General features: G+C 52.3%; 1 protein-coding gene across 45 annotated transcripts in view; it reads left to right on the top strand.

Annotated features, from left to right (window-relative positions):
* The window catches only part of PLEKHA6 (pleckstrin homology domain containing A6), a 137,341-nt gene that overhangs the window by 77,951 nt on the left and 36,660 nt on the right, over positions 1 to 22,730 (top strand). For all 45 annotated transcript variants that reach the window (XM_084976788.1, XM_084976782.1, XM_084976761.1 and 42 more), the window contains exons 2-6: positions 11,232 to 11,312; positions 12,102 to 12,216; positions 19,068 to 19,172; positions 19,845 to 19,917; positions 22,281 to 22,381. In XM_084976788.1, coding sequence (XP_084832914.1) covers positions 12,115 to 12,216; positions 19,068 to 19,172; positions 19,845 to 19,917; positions 22,281 to 22,381 — 381 coding nt within the window. In that variant the 5' untranslated portion in view covers positions 11,232 to 11,312; positions 12,102 to 12,114. The remainder of the gene's footprint in view (positions 1 to 11,231; positions 11,313 to 12,101; positions 12,217 to 19,067; positions 19,173 to 19,844; positions 19,918 to 22,280; positions 22,382 to 22,730) is intronic.

The following is a 22,730-nucleotide window of genomic DNA, read 5'->3' as shown; positions in this document are numbered from 1 at the left end:
TCCACAGTGGTGGACTGTGCTACAACCATCCTGTCCAGTATGGTAGCCACTAGCCATGGTGGCTGTTGAGTCACAGTGGAAAGTGGCTATGATGACTGAGGAACTGAAAGTTTAATTTTATTTCACTTTAATTCAGTGACGTGTAAATAGCCACATAGGACTGGTGGCTGCTGAATTGGATGGCACAGATTTGGGGTGGTATTCCTTGTTTTATTTTGTTCCATTATCTTATTAATGATTATAACATTAGCCACTGACTGAACGACTGTTATGTGCCAAGCGGTCTCCTAAGTGCATTAAATATGTGATCCTGTTTAATCCTCCCAGCAATTCGGTATCACTGTGTGTTACAGATGGGGAGACTGAGACCCCAAAAAGTAAAGGGATCAGTACCAGCCAGCCACAGCCATGCGCCAGCTGTTCTTTTTTTTTTCCTGTGATAGCTCTCTTCAAAAGTTCTCCAAGTCCTGGAATTCCCGTGGTGGCTTGGTGGGTTATGAACCCAACTCGTATCCATGAGAATGTGGGTTCAATCCCTGGCCTCAGTCAGTGGGTTGAGGATCTAGCATTGCCGTGAGCTGTGGTGTAAGCTGCAGATGCAGCTCAGATCTGGCGTTTGCTGTGGCTGTGGTGCAGGCTGGCAGCTGCAGCTCCAATTCAGTCCCTAGCCTGGGAACTTCTGTATGCCATGGGTGCAGCCCTAAGGAAAATTAAAAAAAAAAAATTCTCCAAGTTCTTTCTCTTCCAGGTCTCCCTTTTCCTCTCTGGGCTGTCCAGGGAGCTCACAATGATTGTCCTCAGCATGCAGAGGGGGAAACAGCAATGATTCTCCCCAGGCATAGCTGTTCTCTGGCTGGTTCCACTGGTGGCCATTGTCCCCAAGCTCCTTCTGAGGTTTCCCTACATCAGGCAGTGATCTGGGGAGATTCCTCTGTACCCCCAGCCCTTGTCCAGCTTGCCAGGTACATGGGACATTCCAGATTCCTCACTCCCAGCAGAGGAGGTGTTCAGTCTTTCCCACGGTCCATCTGTGTCCCCGCTGGCCGGTTGCTCCCCCTCTAGGAGAGGTGAACAGCTGAGGAGCAGGGCTCACCCTTGAGCTTTGCTGCCATCCGAGTCCCCTGCAGCCCTCCAAGGCCGGGGGGGAGGGGAAAGCTTCTTTCCTCCTGAAGCAGCCGCCAGGCTCCTGCTCCCATTGATTTATTGCTCTCTTCTTCCCCAGACAAAGCCTCTGCTCTATATAGCCTCTTATCAGAATCTGGTAGGAAAGGAGAGGGAGAGGAGAGGCCGCAGAGCAGATGGAACCACCGATCCCCCAGTGAGAGGATTTGAGGCTGCATCCTCCTGCCTCCTTCACAATTCAACCTCTCGGAGCAGAACAGCACACAGCCCCTCCTGCTGTGCTCTGACCACTGGCCTGCCTCCCCAGCCACTCCATAGGCCCCTCAGTTCCTGTGTGGGAGGTGCCGGCCAGGGCATGGCCTCAGAAAGGGCCCAGGCTGTAAAGGCTTTGCATGTGGACCTCGGCAGGCGTCATCAGAGTCAGATAGACATTTTGGGGTCCCCCAGCCCACATCGCCTACATTCTCCTGGCCTGTAGCCCCTAGGGGTTGGCCATGAGAGGGTCTGTGGCTTCCTCCCTCTGTTCTTGCGGAGCTGTGGTCTCCCCACTGCATCCTGAGGCTCTCTCCCTCTGCTCAGGTTGGAGAAGTAGCAGGAACTGGGAACAACCAAGGAGACCGGAATTTGGTCTGGTCTCTCCTGTCACTGTAGCTGGGGACATGGACCTCAGCTCCTCTGACTCTGATGGGCCTTGCCTTCCTCCCAGTGCGAGGACCAGAGACCCCGTGAGCCTAACATCCACCCCGAGTTCAGCCGTCAGAGCATCCTCACTTTTCTCCCTCTGCTGTCTCGTCTGGTGGGACATTTGTGGGATCTACTGAAACCTGCATCTCTTATTACCACTGTTTCTCTCTTTCTTTCTTTTTTCTTTTTTGCTTTCTTTTGTGTGTGTGCGTGTGTGTGTGTGTGTGTGTGTGTGTGTGTGTGTGTGTGTGTGTGCTTTTTAGAGCTGCATTCGCAGCATACAGAGGTTCCCAGGCTAGGGGTCAAATCGGAGCTGTAGCCGCTGGCCTACGCCAGAGCCACAGTAACGCCAAATCCGAGCTGCATCTGCGACCTATACCACAGCTCACGGCAACACTAGATCCTTAACCCACTGAGCGAGGCCAGGGATCGAACCCCACAGCCTCATGGTTCCTAGTTAGGTTCGTTAGCCACTGAGCCACGAAGGGAACTCCCACCACTGTTTCATTCTGAAAACAAGGAAACTAAGGCACGAAACAGCTTGACTCTAGCAAATTGCTGGATTGGGACCCGAGAAGGCATTTGTAGCTTTTGAGGGTGTGGAAGGAGGGGGCGCCAGCCCAGCTGCATTGCTCTCTGAACACTTACTTTGCACCGTTCCTTCCCCTGGGGAGGGTGGCGTGACTGCTCTGGCTGGGACACCAGGACCGAATCTGCTGAGCTAGGAATGAGGAGGGCTGGTTCCAGTGACCTTCCAGAGGCCCAGAAGCAGACAGCTGGGCTGCCTCAGTCTCTGAAGGGTAGGGGTTTGGGATCTGGCTCCGAGCTTGGGGGAGGAAGCATAATTGATTGTTGCCCTGCCCGTTACCTCTTGGGACTCTGTCCACATTGCTGACTGTCAGGAGGAGGCAACTTGGAAGCTCAGAGAGGGGGGCTGGAGCCCTTTTGCCTCTGCTTCTATCTGGCTTATCTGGGGGCCACGCAGGGGAAGGTTGAGAAAAGGAAAATGTGAAGCTGGGGCCATAGGCAGCTCCTTTTTCTCCTTTCATTTCCTTTTTTCCCTTAGCAGGGGACAGCACAAAAGCATGGCAACAGGAACAGGGAGGAGCCCGAGGGAGCTGGGCTGCCCCACTTCTCCCCACTGGGTCAGCATGTGAGGGGGGCAGGCGCCTCCCATCCTGCCCGTGATGACTGAGCCTCCAGAATCAGAGTTCTCAACACCTGGAGGGGCCGTCAGTGTTTAGACAGTGAAGCCATGGCCATCACTGCAGTGACATTCAGTAATTTATCAACCAGAAAGAACACTGGCCTGGGGTCCTGGAGGGCCCAGAGGCATCTCTGGATCACATAGAGGAAGGGAGAGCCAGTTCTTAAAATATTGCAATTCTTCATTGGCAGAGCAGCTCTTTACCAAACAATTTCATTGTTTTATTTATTTTGCTTGTTAGGGCTGCATCTGTGGCATATGGAGGTTCCCAGGCTAGGGGTCCAGTCAGAGCTACAGCTTCCAGGCTACACCACAGCCACAGCATCACAGGATCCGAGCTGCGTCTGCGACCTACACCACAGCTCACGGCAACGCCGGATCCTTAACCCACTGAGCAAGGCCAGGGATCGAACCCGAAACCTCATGGTTCCTAGTCGGATTCCTTAACCACTGCGCCACGACAGGAACTCCTACCAACCGATTTCAGTATTTTAAAAATGGGCATGGTTATACCAAACATCCACGCTGTTTATCTTCATTTTTCAGAAGACAAATGGAATTCTATAAGGTAAAATAACCAATTTGAAGATAAGACAATCCAAGTTAGAGTAGGATATTGGCCTGAAGAGTCTCCATGAATTTCCCCTGAGTGACATTCATAGCCTCCTGTGCACATCCCCGACCCCTAAACACACACACACACACACACACACACACACACACACACACACACACACTGAAGCAGTATTCTGACTAAAGGCCCTGCTCCTGCCCTTCTCCCATCTCCTGCTCTTGGAATAAAAGGAATGTCTAGGCCCAGGGCGGGGCTGAGCGATTACACAGGGAGAGACTGGGGAAGGGCCTGCACTTCTGATGGGAGGGAGGAAGCCTGGATCTGGATCCCTGATTTGTCATTCCCATCCCTTGGCTCCTGAGCCAGCTTTTCTGCTTTCTCCCTGAGGCAGGGGTCAGGCGCAGGGTGAAATTTTCCCCCAGTTCCATGACTGGTCATCCCAGGGAAGGAGAAAACATTTTGACCCTTTGGGCAGGGAAAGGGCTGTGAGAATTGGCAGAATTAAGCACGAAAGAAAGCAGCCTGGGTCTTATCTCTTAGACATGCAAACCTGGAGCCAGCGGGTTTTTGTTTGTTTGTTTGTTTGTTTGTTTTTTGTCCTTTTTTTTTTTTTTTTTGGCATTTCTTGGGCCACTCCCGCGGCATATGGAGGTTCCCAGGCTAGGGGTCGAATCAGAGCTGTAGCCGCTGGCCTATGCCAGAGCCACAGCAACGCAGGATCTGAGCTGCATCTGCAACCTACACCACAACTCATGGCAACGCTGGGTCGTTAACCCACTGAGCAAGGGCAGGGATCGAACCCCCAACCTCATGGTTCCTAGTCGGATTTGCTTTTTTTGTTTTTTGTTTCTTTCTTTCTTTTTTTTTTTTTTTTTGTCTTTTTGCTATTTCTTTGGGCTGCTCCCGCGGCATATGGAGGTTCCCAGGCTAGGGGTCTAATCAGAACTACAGCTGCCGGCCAATACCACAGCCACAGCAACGCCAGATCCTCAACCCAATGAGTGAGTCCAGGGATTGAACCCACAGCCTCATGGTTCTTAGTTGGATTCATTTCCATCGCACCACGACAGGAACTCCCACACTTGCCACGGTTTTGGAAATGACCGTGGCGTAGGAGGAGGGCTGGAGCAAGGACAGGCAGGAGAGCAGAGAGTCAGTGCAAGTACAAGTCTGACAGCTGCGTCCCCAGAGCCTACAGAACTGGGGCTTTGATCTGTAGGCAGCGCATGGAAAGGAGACAGTGTCCTGCAGATGGGCCCTCCCCACTTGCAGATGCCTAGAGATGCCACCAGGCCTGACCCCCTTTGGCGTGCTCTCGGTGTGGCCGCACTAGGCAGGAGAACAGAGGGATTTGGGCGGAGAGAACGTGGCTCGGGGACTGTATTTTTTTCCCTAGGAATCAGGGTTGGAGGAGAGAGGAGGAAGCCTCAGGAACCAGGCACATCAGGACTGTTGGGAATGTAAACCGAGTTGGTTTTTAATTGGGACAGAAAGGTGGAGCACATACAGCTCCTTGGAAATGGTGATGAGATGCAGAGGAGAGGTGCAGAGCGGAGCCAAACTCTCCCCACCTTCCCCGCCTTTGTCCGCAGCAGAGATCCTCCCCAGAGCATGGACAGTCTCAGCTTGGAATCTGCTAGCAAAGGGAAGAAGGAAGTGGGAGGGACGGGCCACAGCCTGCCTTCCCACTCACCTCGCCATCCTCCCTCTATCTAATGAGCTGTAATACTAGAAGCCAGAGCGATGTCACTGTCAGGATGGGGAAGCCTGGCCGGGGCTGATTCTCAGGAGCTGTGATGATGAAGCAGCTTGGTGTGCTGCGGATAACTAAGAGGGGACCGGGGTGGAAGGAGTGGCATGTATCTAAGTCATTCAAAATTTATCACGGTGGGAGCACTGGGCGTCTGTGTGTGTGTGCACATGTGTGCCTGCATGTGCAAATATGCTTGCCTGCAAAGCGTCGTGAAGACCTGAGTTGATTTTGCTGCTTTCGACTCCACAGAGCGGGTACCACTCCAGATAGATGCTGATTCTTGGGCGGGATGTTTGGAGATGAATCAGCACCCGGTTACGTCTGTAGTGAGGCTGTTACTGGAGCCTGCGCTTCGAGGCTTCAGGTGTCTCTGAAACTGTAGAAAAGCTAGGAAAATGGAGAGAAGCTACCTCTTTTCTTTGTCATTTATTGGCTTTGGCACTTCTGGAATGCCAGTCCCTGTGGCCCCGTCCCTGCTCCATCTACAGCCATCATAAGCCTGAGACTGTGTGTTTTTCATTTTCTAGCTCTGGCATCTGGCACCTTTCTTGATTTGTTTTTAAGCACAATCATTGTAGCCATTATCTCCTGTGCATAGAACATTTCACATTTTGCAAGCTTCATAGAATTAGAAAGTACCTCAGGGAGTTCCCGTCGTGGCACAGTGGTTAACGAATCCGACTAGGAACCATGAGGTTGTGGGTTCGATCCCTGGCCTTGCTCAGTGGGTTAAGGATCTGGCGTTGCCGTGAGCTGTGGTATAGTTGCAGACGCGGCTTGGATCCTGCGTTGCTGTGGCCCTGGTGTAGGCCAGCAGCTACAGCTCGATTCGACCCCTAGCCTTGGAACCTCCATGTGACGTGGGTACGGCCCTAAAAAAAAGACAAAAAAAAAAAAAAAAAAAGTCCCTAATTTGCACATGAGGAAACTAAGGGCCAAAGAAGGCAAGTCACACTGCTAGTTCATGTTGGACTTGAGACTGAAAGCCTAGTCCTGCCAAATTCATTTTTTTTACTGATGGCTTTGCTGTTGGGGCCCCCTTCGTGAGTACAGTGGATAAGGCGACCACCTAGTTTAGGGATGTTCTTGCCTCCCATCATTAAATCTCCTTTAACTGAGAGCTTTCTTTCCCTTGAATGGAGTTCGGGAGGTCCATTTGGATACTGATATTTGTAAGCCTTTGTCCTTGAGAAATGGAAACCTTTGGCCTCTCAAAGGTAAGGGGAGGGAAAAAACTGATTACCTGTCCCTGTTTCCCTTTTTTATGTCCCGCACCTGGTAAGTTCTTCCTGATGTCTAACCTAATGAATGCCTGTTGTCTGTGCAGTTTAGTGGCACAGAAAAAGAACTCCAGCCAGGCCTTTTGTGTGCTCACTTAATCCTGAGGATTTCAGAGCTCTCAGGAAGCAGGGGAAGCCCTGGAGCCTTCATTCCTCCTCCTGTGCGCTCTCTTCACTGAGAGGGTGAGAGCAGTAATTTAACTTGCAAGTTCAGCAAAGGCAGTGGGAGGCCCCTGAGCTCAACTCGAAGAGAAAAGGGATATTTTTGCCTTCTAGAGGAAGAAAACTCATTTCCCAATGCACCTCCACCCCTCCTCCTGTGCAGATGAGCTTAATTTTCTTCCCCTTCTAATGAAGATGGATCAAAGCCAAGCTGCATATTCAAGGGGGAGCCAGGCAGGGGAGCTGAGTGAAGGGGGTGAGGGGGCTGAAACAGAGCTGCTCTCTTGGAGAGGAAGTAATTAATTTTAAGAGAGAGTAACGATAGGAAAGCCCTTGGTAATAGAATGTCAAATTCCAAATGCACGTGGCTAAAAATTAAATTAGAGCATAGGGAGTTTATTTTGTTCATTCATTCATTCAACAAGTATTTATTCGGCGCCTACTATGCACAGGCAGAGACCTCCATCAGGAGAGGGCCCAGCTCTCCATAACCATAGCAGGGCTCCAGTAACTGGATTAGGGACGGGGAGCGATGGGATCTGGAAAGTGAAGCCTCTTGTCATCAGGATAAAGCATTTGCAGAAGGACCTCACAATAGTTGAATATATTGACCTTTGGATTTAGGATCAGTTGCTTAAATATCAGTAGCTGTTGACCCCAGCTATATCTGACCAGCTTGTCTTCCCACGGGTTAAATAATAGTGTTGCCCTTTTCCATTCACTGATTGCATTGTTCTCTGACCGAGTTCTGTCCTCAGTCCAAAAAATTAGATTAGCTCCTCCCTTTCCGTGTCTGTTGACATCACAGAATTGCCATAACAACAGACAATGATGTCAACAGCATGCCTGGTGCTGCTGAAAAGAACTACGTTGGTTAGAAAGGATTCTGTCATTCGAAGACAAAATGGAATAATATCAAAAGCTAGAGGAACTGAAATTTGAAATCAAAAAGGCACATCTCGGCAGTGTAAAATAGCAGTGGTCTGGAGCATCCTTTGCTGGAAGGAACCCTTCACAAAGAGCCGCAGCCCTTAATGAGACTGATTGGAGAGCGGGCTTGCCTGGAGTCAGGGGCTTGGAAGAGCTGACCTTCAGAAAGCCCATGCATGGGGTGCCCTTGCACCCTAAGACCCTGAGGACACTAAGAAAAGGGGAGATGTGACCATCTTCAGTCTCTGAAAATTTCAGAGCAGCTAACAATGCACACCTCCTTGCCCCAAGCAGATCTGACAGTCTCCAGCTGGAATTTATCATATTGCATCTGGAAAGATTCTTAGAAATAAATACACGGTGACCACCCCCTGCCCCAGCCCCATTTGCTACCCTCATCCTCATGAGTTTTGGGAGAAAGCTTTCCTTCCATCCCCCTGCCCCCAGCAAAGAAGCCAGTCCTCGCCACCAGGTCTGGCTCCATGACACCCGCGCCCATGTGCTCTCCTTGCCCCTCATCCGCTGGACCCCTGAGCAGAGGCCAGGCAGCCTGGGGCTGTGTCTACAGGGCATGTGTAAGGGGGCGCTGCAGAGAAGCCTTGTTCATTACGCTCCAGATCTGACCGACCGACCGACCGACCGTGCAGAAGAGGGCTGGGCAGGCTGAGACGAGAGAAGGGAGGTTCAATCAGTCTCAGCTTCCTAGCGTCGGCAGCAACTAAGAGCACATGAATCTAGAGCTCGCTTTAACCCTCGTGTCCACAGGATCAGAAGGGTCTCTCCAGAGCAAGTAGATTTCAGCCCTGAGGGCCTGTGCTCTGGGCTGGAAGTTGAGAGGCAGGGAGGGCTGACTTCCTGCAGTTGGGGCTGGCATGGGTCTCTGCTGTGCAGATGGGAGTGCAGCCCCGGACTCCTCCGCCCGCCCAGCTGCTCCGTGTCCTTAGCTCAGCGAGATCGGACTACCTGGAAGTTATACACCTGCTCCGTGTGTGCGCCTGTCTCTCCATTTTTGCATTTTCTCCTTGGGGACCTGAACTGAGAGGATGTCATCCCCTGCTCGCTTATTCTGCCTCCGGCACTGCGCCGGGCGGCGTTCTGGCTGAATGCTGGAAGCCGAAGGCCCCCTAGGGCACCTGGGCACCCCTACCACCGCCCAGGGGGAGGCCCTCCCCCTTCCCGGTGCCCAAGTCAGGAGGAGGGGAACCAGCAGCGCCTGAAGCTCAGCCACAGCATTGCAAGCAGGGGACTGGAGGACTTACTTCTCAGAGGGATGGTACGAGCCGGGTGGCTGGCGGGTCCTCTGAGGCTGCCAAACAGGGGACAAAGCTGCCAAAAAGATGTTGAAGTTTCGAGCTGATCGACGGGTCAGGTAGGGATTTCTTCGGTGGACTGCGAGCCAAGTGAAGCGAGCGCTGAGTTGGCAGCTCGCTGGATCCGGGGGCCTCAGAGTGGGGGGCCTGCCCAACTTGACCTGGAGAAGGAAGGGTAGTTAGGTCAATGGTTGCTGCATTGCAGTGCTGGTGAAGGGGAAGCTATTTTGAAATTGGTAGCGCTGGGATGGAGCAAAGACGTCATTTAGAGGGGTTGCTGGGTAGGAGAGTCTGGGGGGGGGAGAAACTGCATGTCCCTTGAAAGACTTGTGTCAGCTGACAGCAGATTATGTGTGTGCCTCTGTGTGTGTGTGCGTGTGTGTATGTGTCTGTCTGTCTATCTGTCTGCCCACCCCTGTGTACCAGTGCCTGCTGAAAAGGTTCCAGCAGAGTTATTACGGAGATCATGTAGAGAAGAATGAGCTGAAAGGAACTGAGGTGGGGGGGGAGCTCTCAGGGGGGCAGGCGATCTGTGTCACTAGGAAACAGCAGAGACCGTGGTACCTTGAGGATCTTAGTTGTTACAGGCTGCCTGCCCCCACCCCTTGCCCACCCCTTGATGGGGGAGAGCCAGAGATGAGGGTGACTGCAATAACTACTCTTCCTTGAAAAGATCCCCTGTGGTTCCGTTGAGGAGAGCATCCTTACTGGACCTGGGAAGGAGGGAGGGATAGAGTTTGAGAAGCAGGGAGCAGGTTATCAACGTGCTAGAGTTACAACCCAGGATAGGAGGTTACTGGCCAGCTTTCGGGTTCTGTTTGGCAAGCCCAGGCTGCAAAACCCAGATTTCCACATAGACTGAAGCCACTGCCTGCTGGGCTTCTATTTACTACGTGTCTTTGGATTCAATCTGAACATGACTGGTTTGGAAGCTGCAAAAACACCCTTTGATATCATCTTTAGCTTCAGCAGACAGCCTGAGGGCTGGGAAGTGTCCTGGATGAGGGAAGGGGCTCTCCGAAAGGTTATTTTACCTCTCTCATGCAACTAAAGGGACCACACTGAGATCTCTTTCCCCTGATGCTGGCTGCCTGCCACTTGCCAAGCAGAGTGTTGGCCCTTTGCTGCAGGGGTGCTTGGTGGCCTAGTGTTGGGACCCACAAGGCTCGGTGCAGCCTTGACAGGTTGGGTCCAGGCACCAGCTTCTGGGGCTGGACTGAGCATGCTCCAGGCTCTCATAATATCTCTCAAGAAGAGTGGGCGAGAGGACCTTAAAATTCATCAAGCCCCCCATTGGCCATGTGCTTGAATCTCCTACTTCTTTCTTACCAGGTGGTCCTCTGCTTGCAGAATCCATTTCAAATGACTGCCATTTATGGCTTAGACCCTCTGCACCAGCCCTCCCTAAGCTCTGTGTGCTGCCCTTCCTCCTCTATCTCCCTGCAGAGCCGCCAGGGAATGAGGCTGATAGTCAGCCAGAAGAGCCACAGCAGGACCTCCCAAAGGAGCCTCCATCTGCCTCTGCACACACCCCACTGCTGGTCCATGTTCCCCTTGCTTCCTGGCAGCCTGTCCTCACAGTGCCCACTCCCTGGCCACAGCATCCCTTAATTAGATCTGACTGTTGAGCCAGCAAACACCTCAGGGCTGGACGGCTCCAGAGGTCTTGGCTACGTCAGGTAGCCCCCAGACAGGGAGGCCATGGACTTGGAGTGTGAATGGAGCACAGCCCAAGCCCAAGAATGGAATTTCTGGCCCTCTCATTGCATTTAAAGAAAGAGGTGGAACGTAAAGTGGGAGAGCAGAGAGTCCAAGGTCACAAGAGAATTCTTTCCTTCAGTAATGAGTGAGCAGTTTTTATGTGGAGCACTGGCAGGAGCGCTTCCTGGGAGGGACCAGCCCCACACCGAGTCTGGACTATTGCAGCCCCTCCCCACCCCCCCCACGCACACCCAGGACAGCCACCAGAGGGTTGGGGGGCTTCTTTCCAAGCCTGGGGATCTCTAGTAAGGAGTTCCCCACCCTGACCTCACCTGCCGCAGCTGCAGCTTCTACAGCCCAGCCCTTCATCTTGCTGCTCACGGTCCCGCCGGAGGACAGAGCAACAAGCTCCTGTGTGATCCTTGTCCCCGTCATGCCCAGGCCTTTGGCTTGTGCCTCTGCCTTCTTCATCTTGACCACAACTTCTCTCTCTCGTTTGCCTCCACAGCCATAATGAAAGACGGAACACATTTCTACACCCACTGACTGGCCAGGTCCCAGAGGAAAATAAAAAATTCGACTTGAAAATGTACGTGTGCCCCCTACTTGCTGTTTGGCCGTTTCTTTTTTTCTTTTCCTTTTTTAATCCACTGAGTGAGGCCAGGGATCGAACTCGCATCCTCAGGGATACTAGTTGGATTGGTTTCTGCTGTGCCACAATGGGAACTCCTCTTTGGCCTTTTCGTCCTTAACCACCATCATCCAGCTGGGCAAGGGAAGGGAGTGGGGGGAGAAAGGAGAGTGGGAGGGGCTCAGGGTTGCTCACCTCGGTTCTGAGGACTAGAAACTTTGAGACCCACCTGGCTTGACACCCTCATCCACTTTGCCTGGAATCTTGTGGATCCCAGGTTGGGCTGAGCTAAAGGAGTGAGACAGGTCTGAGGTTGGGATATCACCCAGGGCCTCTGTGGGGAGTGGTGAGGGACTCTGAGATGACCACGAGAGCCAAATGGGAATTCCTCTCCCTGTGGGCCTTGGGTCCATTAAATGAAAAGGGGGGGGAGTGAATTAAATGACCCTCATAGTCCACTGGGCCACTGTGTCTTTTAAATGAGAAGGAAACAGGGTTTCAGAGTTCTAGGGCCTAGGTTTTTAAAGTAAATTTGCAGGAAAGAAGGAGGAGAGTGTCCAGAGTTGGCATATATCCTGGCATATAATCTCCGAAGGGCAGTGGGAGCAGCTGAGATGACCCTTTGGAAGCACTTAGGGGACCTAATTTTGTGCTAATGCTGCAGGGTTGGGGAAAGGGATGGGCGGCTTCCACTGTTTCTTGAGTCTCACTAGCCTCTTCCTTCATTTCTGGTCAACTTGCAATCAGATCGGCCTTGGACATGTCCAATAAAGCAGGTGGGAAACGCCCGACTACCACCAACAGCGACCTGTCCAACCACAGCATGGTGTCCGAGGTCCCTCCCGAGCGGCCCAGTGTCCGGGTAAGCGAACGTGTTAGCCCACCTACTTGTTTCTGCGGCTCCAAAGGGAGGTGAGGTGATGCAGAGGGAGTGGAGGGTGGGAAGGGTACCATATATGAGACCAACATTGGGCCAGGAGTTCTCAGCCTCAGCCCTATTAGCAATTCTCTGTGGGGTGGGACTGCCCTTTCGTTGTAGGATGCTGAGCAGCATCCCTGCTTCTACTCATAAGATGCTGGTAGCACCCATCCTGTGACAACCCAAAATGCCTCTAGACCTTGTCAAATGTCCCCTGTGGGGCAAAATTTGCCCCACCCTCATTGAGAACCACTAATCTCGGAGGATGGCCAAAGAAGAGTAATTCATGAAGGATGTAAGAGTTGGGACCTTGGAAAGGGAGGAGGAGAGAAAGGAACTTCCGGAGGAAGTAATCAGAGAGGAATGTTGCAAAGAGACAGTGTTGCAAAGGTCCAGTGAGATAAGGGCTGAAAGTATCCATGGGGTTTAGCAACATTATGGTAGTTGGAGACCCTGACAAGAGCAGGTCCAGTGGTGTGAGGGGACTGGAAGACAGACACAAGCTGGAGAGGGCATGAGAGGAGCTGGGATGGCAGATTTGGGAACACTGATGAGTAGAAACTGCTCTTCTAAGAAACTTGACAATAAATGGTGCTGTAGTCATGCAGTGGAGGACTCTCCAAAAATTAAAAATGGACTGGAGCTAGATGTATAACAAGGATAAATTTTTTTTTTTTTTTGTCTTTTTAGGGCCGCACCCGCAGCATATGGAGGTTCCCAGGCTAGGGGTTGAGTCAGAGCTATAGCCACCAGCCTACACCACAGCCACAGCAACGCCAGATCTGAGCTGCATCTGTAACCTACACCACAGCTCAAGGCAACGCTGAAAATGTAACGCACTGGGCGAAGCCAGGGATCAAACCTGGGTCCTCATGGATACTGGTCAGATTCATTTCCACTGAGCCAGAATAGGAGCTCCAACAAAGATAAATCTTCAAAACATAAGGTTAAATAAAAAAGCAAGTTGTAAAAATATGAAAAATATGGTATCGTGTGAGATGTACAAACATAGAAGTAATACAGCATTTTTACAGTTAAACTTGCAGTACAAGCATAACCATGGGCAGACACACTCATTGCCTCTAGGGAGAAAGGAAACGTATTGAGATCGGGCAGGGGCTCCAAGGGAGTTTCAGCTCTATTTGTCATGTTTTTAGGGAAGGAAAACAGCAGATAGTGGTGATTTAGTGATTTAATCCCTACTTTTCTGAAATATTTCCTTTTTTTTTTTTTTCTTTTTAGGGCCACACCCATGGCATATGGAAGTTGCTAGGCTAGGGATCAAATCAGAGGTGCAGCTGCCAGTCCAGTCAGAGCTGAAGCTGCCAGCCTACACCACAGCCACAGCAACTTGGGATCCAAGCTGCATCTGTGACCTCTCCTGCAGCTCTTGGCAGTGCTGGATCCTAAATCTGCTGAGCAAGGCCAGGGATCGAATCTGCATCCTCATGAATACTGGTTGGATTCATTACTGCTGAGCCACGATGGGAATTCCCCAAAAAATAGTTTTAAAGAAACTTGACTGGAGTTCCTGTCGTGGCTCAGTGGTTAACGAATCCAACTGGGAACTATGAAGTTTCGGGTTCGATCCCCGGCCTTGCTCAGTGGTTTAAGGATCCGGCATTGCCATGAGCTGTGGTGTAGGTTGCAGATGTGGCTCGGATCCCGCATTGCTGTGGCTCTGGCGTAGGCCGGCGGCTACAGCTCCTATTTGACCCCTAGCCTGGGAACCTCTACATGCCGCGAGAGCAGCCCAAGAAATGGCAAAAAAGACAAAAATAAATAAACTTGACTGTGGAGGGAAATGAGGGGTGGAGGATGGCAGCTATGAGATTTGTTGGATGCAAGGAGGTTTTCTCTGTTCGTTTTGTTTTCTTTCAAGGTATTAAGGGTAGGAGGGGAACGATCCAGCAAGTTTCAGGAGAAAGGACATGACAGATGAGTCATGTTTCAGTGGAGATAGGAGTCAGATGCAGAAGTGCTGTTGGCCCAGGTGGGGAGGGTCCCTCTCCCTGAGGCTGAATACAAAAGGTATGAGAGGAGTTCCATCATGGCTCAGTGGTTAACGAACCTGACTAACATCTATGAGGTCATGGGTTCGATACCTGGCCTTGTTCAGCGGGTTAAGGATCCAGCATTGCGCTGAGCTGTGGTGTAGGTCACAGACATGGCTTGGATCCTGTGTCATTGTGGCTGTGGTGTAGGCTGGCAGCTTCAGTTCCGATTGGACCCCTGGCCTGGGAGCCTCCATATGTCTCGGGCGTGGTCCTAAAAAGACAAAAAAAAAAAAAAAAAAGAAAGAAAGAAAAAGAGGTATGAGAACCTGGGGCTGGAAGTTAAAGACATTCCCACTTGATGTTTTCAACTTTTGCAGGGAAGCAGGAGGTGGGGTTTTCTCTGAGAAGAGTGGAGTGAGTAGGGAGGCCTTAAGGGGAGCTTCAGAATAAGCCCAAGGATCAGTGGTCAACAAGGGACATTTGGAATATTGCTCAATAATATTGAAGGGTCATCTGAGGTCATAGACTGAATCTCTGTGGCTCCAATCCATAGGCGTGTGTGGTTTTCCTCCAGCAATGCCAGGGCCTGGCAGGTGGTTGGATTGACCTAAGGCTGAGGGTTGCTAGGAAGCCGGGGCAGAATGGTAAGGAGGCTAAGGTATTGAGGGGTTGGCAGGGGAATGGCTGAAAGGCTGAACTCTATACAGGGGACAGCTTTCAGGCTTCAGAGAGCAGATGAGACACTGCCAGATGATAGACTGAGAGAAAAGGGCAAGTTTCAGGGATCTGCACATTCCGAGGCTGGTGGATGACTCTAGTTAGCTAATCTCTGTCATTATGGGTGGATTTTTACTCATGAAGAACAGAACAGTATTTCATTTCCCAGTTTGGGAGGGACTTTGTGATAAGCCCCACTTTAATTTCTCCTCTCCTTTCTTCTACAAGCATTATCATCTGTCAATAAGCATTATTATTATTATTTGTCTTTTGAGGGCCACATGCATGGCATATGGAGGTTCCCAGGCTTGGGGGTCTAATTAGAGCTGTTGCCGCCAGCGTGCGCCACAGCCACAGTAACGCAGGATCCGAGCTGCATCTGTGATCTACACCACAGCTCACGGCAACGCCAGATCCTTAACCTGCTGAGCGAGGCCAGGGATTGAACCCGCAACCTCATGGTTCCTAGTCGGATTCGTTTCCACTGCACCACCACAGGAACTCCTCAATAAGCATTAGTGATAGCTGGACACCTCTCTAGGCTCTGGTGATAAAGAAATGAACAGAACAAAAGTTTTTCCCTACAAAGAGCTCAGGGTCTAGTGAGGGAGATGGGAAGCCCCCAGGTTCATGGCAGTGTGCCAAGTTCTAGACCACGAGAGGGTACTGACGAGAGGGAGCAACACTTATCCTTGGAGAATAGGGAGGCTTCATGGATCAGGGAGGGCCCTAGGCTTTAAAGGATGAACTGGGCTTTGGTCATGGACAAGGGAAGGGGGTTCCCCCACCTCTCATGGGGGAGCAGGTGAGCAAAAGCCCCGGGGGGGTGGGAGAGAAGCACTCAGGAGTTTGGCATGACCAGCAGTGGTGCCCTGTCTGCTGGACGGGCAGAGGAGGTGGGTTGTGGCCCAGGCAGATCCTGCAGACCTGTCGTTGTGCACTGTGCTGAGGATATGAATTCTCTCCTAAGGGATGAGAGGTAGTGAGATGTTTTAAGCAAGAGAGTCATGTGATTAATAATGTGTTTGAGAAAGATGACCTTAGTCCAGTTCCAGAGGGTAGACAGCAAGAAGAGCTGCACCCCCTGCCCCCTTGCGAGGCAACAGCAGCATTTGAGAGGAAAGGACAGGCTTGAGAACCATTAAGAAGATAGAGTCGTCAGCCCTGGGTAAATGATTATATAAAGGAGCGGAGGGAGGAGGGGACAGCGTGAGCGTGTTCAGAAGGCCCATGGGGACCTGGGTGGATTGCGGCGCCTTCACTGAGATGAGAAATACAGAAGTTTGGTTAGAAAGAGGATGAAGTTGGTTTGGTGCTTATTTACCCCTGGTCGGACAGCTAGTTACCAAATGGACTGGAACTGGGAGAGAGGTCGTAGCTCTCCTAGATTAGGGAGTTTGCAGCATGTTGCTGGTTGCTGAGGCAAGGGGTGTGGAGGAGATGACACAGGCACAAGGCATGACGAGAGTAAACCAGGAAGCTTGAGGTCCACCAGCACTCAGAGTGGAGGTGGAGGCTGAGAAGGCCTGGTCACAGATGGAGGTGCAGAAAGGTAAGGCCTAGGGGCCCAGAAACCAAAAGAAGAGTTTCAGGATGGACAGAAAGTTTTGTATTGTTGATGCTTTAGAATGGCCGGGGACTGAGCTGCCTGAGATCAGTGACGTCGGAGGGACCATTTTGGAAAAGAGGTGGCGGAGGTTTAGGAGCAAAGGGAGGAGAGGAAGTCGGACTCCTCCCAGCAGGGGACAGAGGGCACGGAGGGAGGGGTACCTGACGGGGGATGGTGGGTGGACGGTAGAGGGGCGTTCAGGTGTGTGAGAGACAGACAGTGAGAGGAGGGGAGGGGTTGAGAGAGACAGAGACAGAGGGAGACAGAGACAGACAGACAGTCAGTGAGAGGAGGGGAGGGGTTGAGAGAGTCAGAGACAGGGAGACAGACAGACAGACAGAGAGAGGAGAGGAGGGGTTGAGAGAGACAGAGACAGAGGGAGACAGAGACAGACAGACAGACAGTGAGAGGAGGGGAGGGGTTGAGAGAGACAGAGACAGACAGATAGTGAGAGGAGGGGAGAGAGACTGAAAGACATAGACAGAGAGACAAACAGGGAGATGCTTTAAGATGGAGAGACCTGAGCATGTTTGCTGAGGAGAAGCCAGAAGAGGACGAGAAAATGAAGACAGATTTGAGAGATGGTCAATGAAGCAGAGGCTCAGGCGAGACAGCGAGCTGGACTCATTAGCCTTGGAAAGGAGGCAACGCCTCTTTTGACATTGAAGGGAAAGAGACAAGGTTAGTGGTAAGGGCAGTCATTTTCTAGGTAAAAGGGTGTGAAATTGAGGAAGCGCGTGTCTGATAACCTCAATTTTCCCGTGGGGGAGGATCTGGGTACGTGTGGGGTGGGCAGCAGCAGGAAGGTCGCGCAGGGCTCAGGAGGGTGTGCGATGCAGCCCTGGGCCATAGCGGGCTTGTTCTCCTGCAGCACCATAATCTGGCTGCAAGTGCAGGGAGGGTGGATATATTTGATTAATCTGGGATTTATGGTTTCAGAGAAGATCAAGCAGAAAGACCCTGGATGGGAGAATGTGGTTGACCTGCTCCATCAGGGGGCCTGGGCTTTGTAGGGAAATAATTAACACCGGGAGGTGGCTGATGGATCCAGACAAAAGGGAAGAACTGGGGGTCACAGTGGAGTCGAAAAGCTGTGCAGTTGAGTGACAGAGTGAGACAGCCCAGAGGACAGAATGCTGTGATCAGAAGATGCTGATGCTGGTGGTGACGGGGCTTGGGAGCCGGCCAGTCTGAGGGGTGGCCGTGGGGGTGAGTTGCTGGGGTGGAGGGGGAGGGTTTTGGACTTGAGGCCATCAAGGTAACTTAAAGTTAGGCCATTGGATGGGTCATCCTCCCTTTCATTGTGGAGCAATGACACTGTCCACGGTGATGGCAAGGCTTAGAATAAGGAGGATGACTGACATCAAAATCCTTAGACCCTGGAGTTTCCGTCGTGGTGCAGAGGAAACGAATCCTACTTGGAACCTTGAGGTTGCAGGTTCGATCCCTGGCCTCGCTCCGTGGGTTAAGGATCTGGCATTGCCGTGAGCTGTGGTATAGGTCGCAGGTGCGGCTTGGATCTGACATTGCTGTGGCTGTGGTGTAGGCCAGCAGCTACAGCTCCGATTAGACACCTAGCCTAGGAACCTTCATATGCCTCGCGTGCAGCCCTAAAAAGAAAAAAAAAGAAAAGAAAAAAAAAAAAACTTAGACTCTGAAAGAATGATCTCGAACCTGAGAGCGGTGAGAAGGGCTAAACAGTGAAAGAGCAGTGGTGCTTCAAGAAGGGGAGGTTGTTGCCAGCATGTGGGAAAGAATGGCAGTGTCCCTGTGGCAATAAGGAGCTAGGAGGACACCTGTCCATCCTCCCTGCTCTGTGGTGTGATGGACCCTCAAGAATGAACAGAACTCTGAGAGGCCGATGATATAGGGAGTTTCCTTGCAGTTGAATGGGTCCCAGAAAGCATCATGAAAGCAGTAAGGAGTAAGGTAGAAGTTTAGGCCAAGAGTGAAATGAAAAATCTTATTTTTGCCTCAAGAAAAAAAAAAAAAAAAAACCCACACCAGGGTGAGACAGGTAGAACTATTATTTTGAGCCCCATTTTGTTATTATTATTTTTTTGCCATTTCTAGGGCCGCTCCCATGGCATATGGAAGTTCCCAGGCTAGGGGTCGAATTGGATCCGAGTCGCGTCTGCCGCCTACACCACAGCTCATGGCAATGCCGGATCCTTAACCCATTGAGCGAGGCCAGGGATCAAACCCGCAACCTCATGGTTCCTAGTCAGATTTGCTAACCACTGAGCCACAACGGAAACTCCATTGAGCCCCATTTTGGAGACGTACGAAAGAGCCAAAGAACGGCAAGACCGTGCCCTTGAGTTAGTGACAGATCCAAGATTCTCACCTGGGCCTTTTAACGTAAGGGCCCTGGAGAGGTACAGGTCCCACCTCGGGTAGCTCCCCTTGTAGGTGGAGAGAGAGGAGGAGAGACAGAGAGTCAAGCTTGGCTTCTCCCTCTGCCACTGTAGGCAACCCGGACATCCCGCAAGGCCATTGCTTTTGGCAAGCGCTCACACTCCATGAAGCGGAACCCCAATGCTCCCGTCACCAAGGCAGGCTGGCTCTTCAAGCAGGTGAGGCCTCCTCTGCCGTTCTGGCCACTGCAACCCCACTTTCTCCTCATAGCACTGTAATTCCTCTGTAGCTGTAACAGTCCATGTATATTTTGCTATGTCCTCCCATGTCCTATTTTGGTTTATCTCTGAACAGATCGCCTGATTTTACAAAGGCTCAGAGAGTTTGAGTATCTTCCCAAAATCACGCAGAGAAATTAGTGTCATATTTGGGAATCCAGCCAGGTGTCCTGACGGGCAGACACAATGACTTTGAAGTATGCTGGGTCACCAGCCCCATCAGAGCACCCTCCAGGCTCAGATAGCAGGGCCCTCTTGCTCTGAAGGCAGGGGGCGTCTCCTGTAAGTCTGGGGGTCCACCAGTTCTCCCTGTCAGCCTTGCTGACTCTGCCCGCCTTTCTGATCACTCTTTCTGGCTCATCATATGCCCCATTTATCTGGCCTGAGGGAGGCCCTGAAGCCCAGAATGACTGACCCGGAAGGTCACAGGCAATAATGCAGTGTCATGCCCAGCCTCTGAGGGCCTGGGGTTGCTGCCACTTGTTAGTGGCAGAGCTGCACCCAGAGACAGGATGTCCTTGTAATAGTGCAGCCCTCTTTTCCTCTGCACATCTGCCCCAAGCCCAGCTCATAGACCCTCCTGTCCTCTGTCCATGCCCGTGTGTCCTGCAGGCCAGCTCCGGGGTTAAGCAATGGAATAAGCGCTGGTTCGTCCTGGTGGACCGCTGCCTCTTCTACTATAAAGGTGAGTTTGCCCCTGGCATTGGCAGGGGCTGCAGGAAGCCAGGGCCCACCCTCTTCCTTGTCTGCCCTGTCACTGGGCTCTGTTTCAGATGGATGTTGCCGGCGGGGGGGGGCAACAGATATCTGCCCTGTGGTCTCTGGCACCCGTGGGGTGTGCCAGTGGGATAAAGACAAACCTCGCCTGCTCAGACATTCACTCGCTCTTTCCACATTCAGCCGTGTTGACCGAGAGCCTGCTGGGTTTCACGCAGAGCTCTAGGCCCTGATGGGTCGTCCGGTGGATGAACAAGACAGTCCTATGACAGATGGTGAGGGTGCAGGCGGGAGAGGAAAAGGAGGAGGAAGAGGAGGGCCCTTGTCCCTACCAGCAGGTCACCTGCTAATTGGACCTTGTATGTTGATCTTCCTCCTGTCCCTCTGGAATGTATGATCCCATCAGTGCAGGATTTTTTGGGTCAGTTTTGTTCACTGCTGTTTCCAGAGCCCTGGAAGCAGCCCATGACACATAGTAGGTGCCCAATCAGTGTGGAATAAATGAATATCCCCCAGCCTTTGCCCTCTTTGCCCAGTTCAGCACTCCCTCCTCCCCTCCCCCCCCCCCCCCAAAAAAAGAGGAGAGCAAAGATCTGATACCTCTGGGAAGTTATTTTTGAACCATGTACAGCAGCAATATGCCAAGGAGGGCAAGGAGGGAGCTAGTGAGGGGTGATGACATGGTCCTGTCACACTGATGCCGTGTGAAGGGACAGCCTGGCTGCTGAGGAGACAGGGTGAAATGATTTTGCAGCAGGAGTGGCTGTTTCCCCCTGACCTTCCCCAGAACGCTGCTGTCCCTGCACCCAGTGTCGCTGCCACCAGCACCCAGAAGAGAGAGATTAGGAGGGAGCTGCGTGTCTAGAGTCACAGGAAACCCCAAAAAGGTGGAGGGAGGAGCATGTGCTCAGGCTAGGCCCCAGGACGGAGAGCCCCTCTGGGGCCAGAGTGTGATGGAAACTGGGGGAAACCAGATCTGCGCTTGGTGTGGGCTTAAGTAGCTCTGAACTCAAGAGGCGCAGAGATGGGTGGGTTCATTATCCACGGAGAGCTGCTCTCGGGAGACCCCCATTTGCTGGCCTGGACTCAGCCAGGCAGAAGGCCCATCTCCTCTCCCTCTGCTTTCCTGAAGAAGCCCTGGGTGTTCCCAGCCCGGAGTCCCTCCTGTGCCTTCAGCTTAACCTGGGTACCACGCTGAGGTCTAGGCAGGATGCTGGACCTGGAGCCAAGTATCTTGAGCAGGTGATGAGCAAGGGCAGAAGGGGAGCTAGGGAGTCTGTAAGCCTTAAGAGATTTCTGAATTCTGAAGGGTTTACAGGGTCTTCACCCCTGGGAACAAAGCGTGGGGAGGGTCTTGCCTGGCCTCACAATTGGCCCCTACCTCATGGTTCCCACAGGGTACCCCCGCCCTTTCAGGTCTCCTGCTGACAGCTGGGGGCCCGACTAGCTAATCCATCAGGCGCCTTTGGAGATCCAGGATGAATTATGCAGCAGCTTGATTGTTAGCCTGCTCCCGGGACCAGAGGGCCAGGAGGCCACCCAGGGGCGTGTCTTCCTGTGCAGCCATGGGGACTGTGACGGGGAGGGGGCCCATCAGGAGAAGACAAAGCAAGCTTCCAGGTGCCTGGGAGGACCTTCCAGCCAGTTACCCAGAGAAGCCAGAGCCAGAGAGGCAGACATCCACTGGGCCACCTCCCGTCTCATTATACCCTGTTCCATATGTCCCCTGGGAATGGTCTTGGGAGAGACACTGTAGGTGGGAGGCAGGCTAAAAATGCTAGCTTGAAAGTTAAAGACCAGTGCACTACTTTCTACTTAAGTAGCTGTGGACAAAGGACTCAACCTTTCTGCGTCTCAACCTCCTTACCTATAAACTGAAGGTCAGAACCATACCCACTCACAGGATCGGTGGTCAGATTAACCTGGTTAACCCACTGAGAGTTTAACTTAGAACAGTGCTGGACAGATAGCCAGCACTCCGAAAGGCTGGTGCCTGTGTGCTTGTTGGCTCGCGTTCTAGAATGTAAGCTCCCCAAGGGCGTGTATGCCTGTTCTCACGTTCATCTCAATAGGCCCCAAGGCTAGAACAGTGTCTGCAGGGCCACCACACCCCCCAACTCCCCAGCTCCAGGGAGTGCGCCCCTTGGAGGTGTGCAGAGCACGGCCCATGTGATTAGATGGTGGCCCCGAGTGCCTGACAATTAGTAGATGAGCAAGAAATATTTGTTGCTATGTATTTATAACAGGGATGTCATGCCCTCTCTCCTCCACGTGTACGCACATCCACGCATACGCACGCGTCTCAGGTGTGTGCCTCTGTTTCCCCGACAGATGAGAAGGAGGAGAACATCCTGGGCAGCATCCCCCTCCTGAGCTTCCGGGTGGCCGCCGTGCAGCCCTCAGACAACATCAGCCGGAAACACACCTTTAAGGTCAGTTGGCCCCCCTCTCCCAGGTGAGGCAGGGCGCCTACGGGAAAGCAGCTGCCTCCTTTAGGAATCCCACGTGGTGCCGGGGGGAGCAGGCAGTGGCTCCTGGACTCAGGGCAGCTGTCGTAAGTGTCACGCCAGGCTGCTCCGGGAAGCCCTCCTCTTCCTTCAGGGGTCAGGTGGGTGATTCTCCCTGAGGTGGGAGGCAGTAGAGATGTGCTTCAGTGGTACCACAGTTTTGTTTTGTTTTCTTTTTAAGGCCACACCCATGGCATATGGAGGTTCCCAGGCTAGGGGTCTAATCGGATCTAGAGGTGCCGGCCTACACCACAGCCACAGCAGCGCCAGATCC

The sequence above is a fragment of the Sus scrofa genome, chromosome 9 (genome assembly GCF_054392235.1).
Source record: "Sus scrofa isolate SSC_HxYL_T2T_F1_AM1 chromosome 9, Sscrofa_HxYL_maternal_Yorkshire_Landrace_v2.0, whole genome shotgun sequence".
Taxonomy (NCBI): domain Eukaryota; kingdom Metazoa; phylum Chordata; class Mammalia; order Artiodactyla; family Suidae; genus Sus; species Sus scrofa.
Note: the sequence above shows the minus strand (reverse complement) of the source record. Positions and strands in the feature narration are given on the sequence as shown.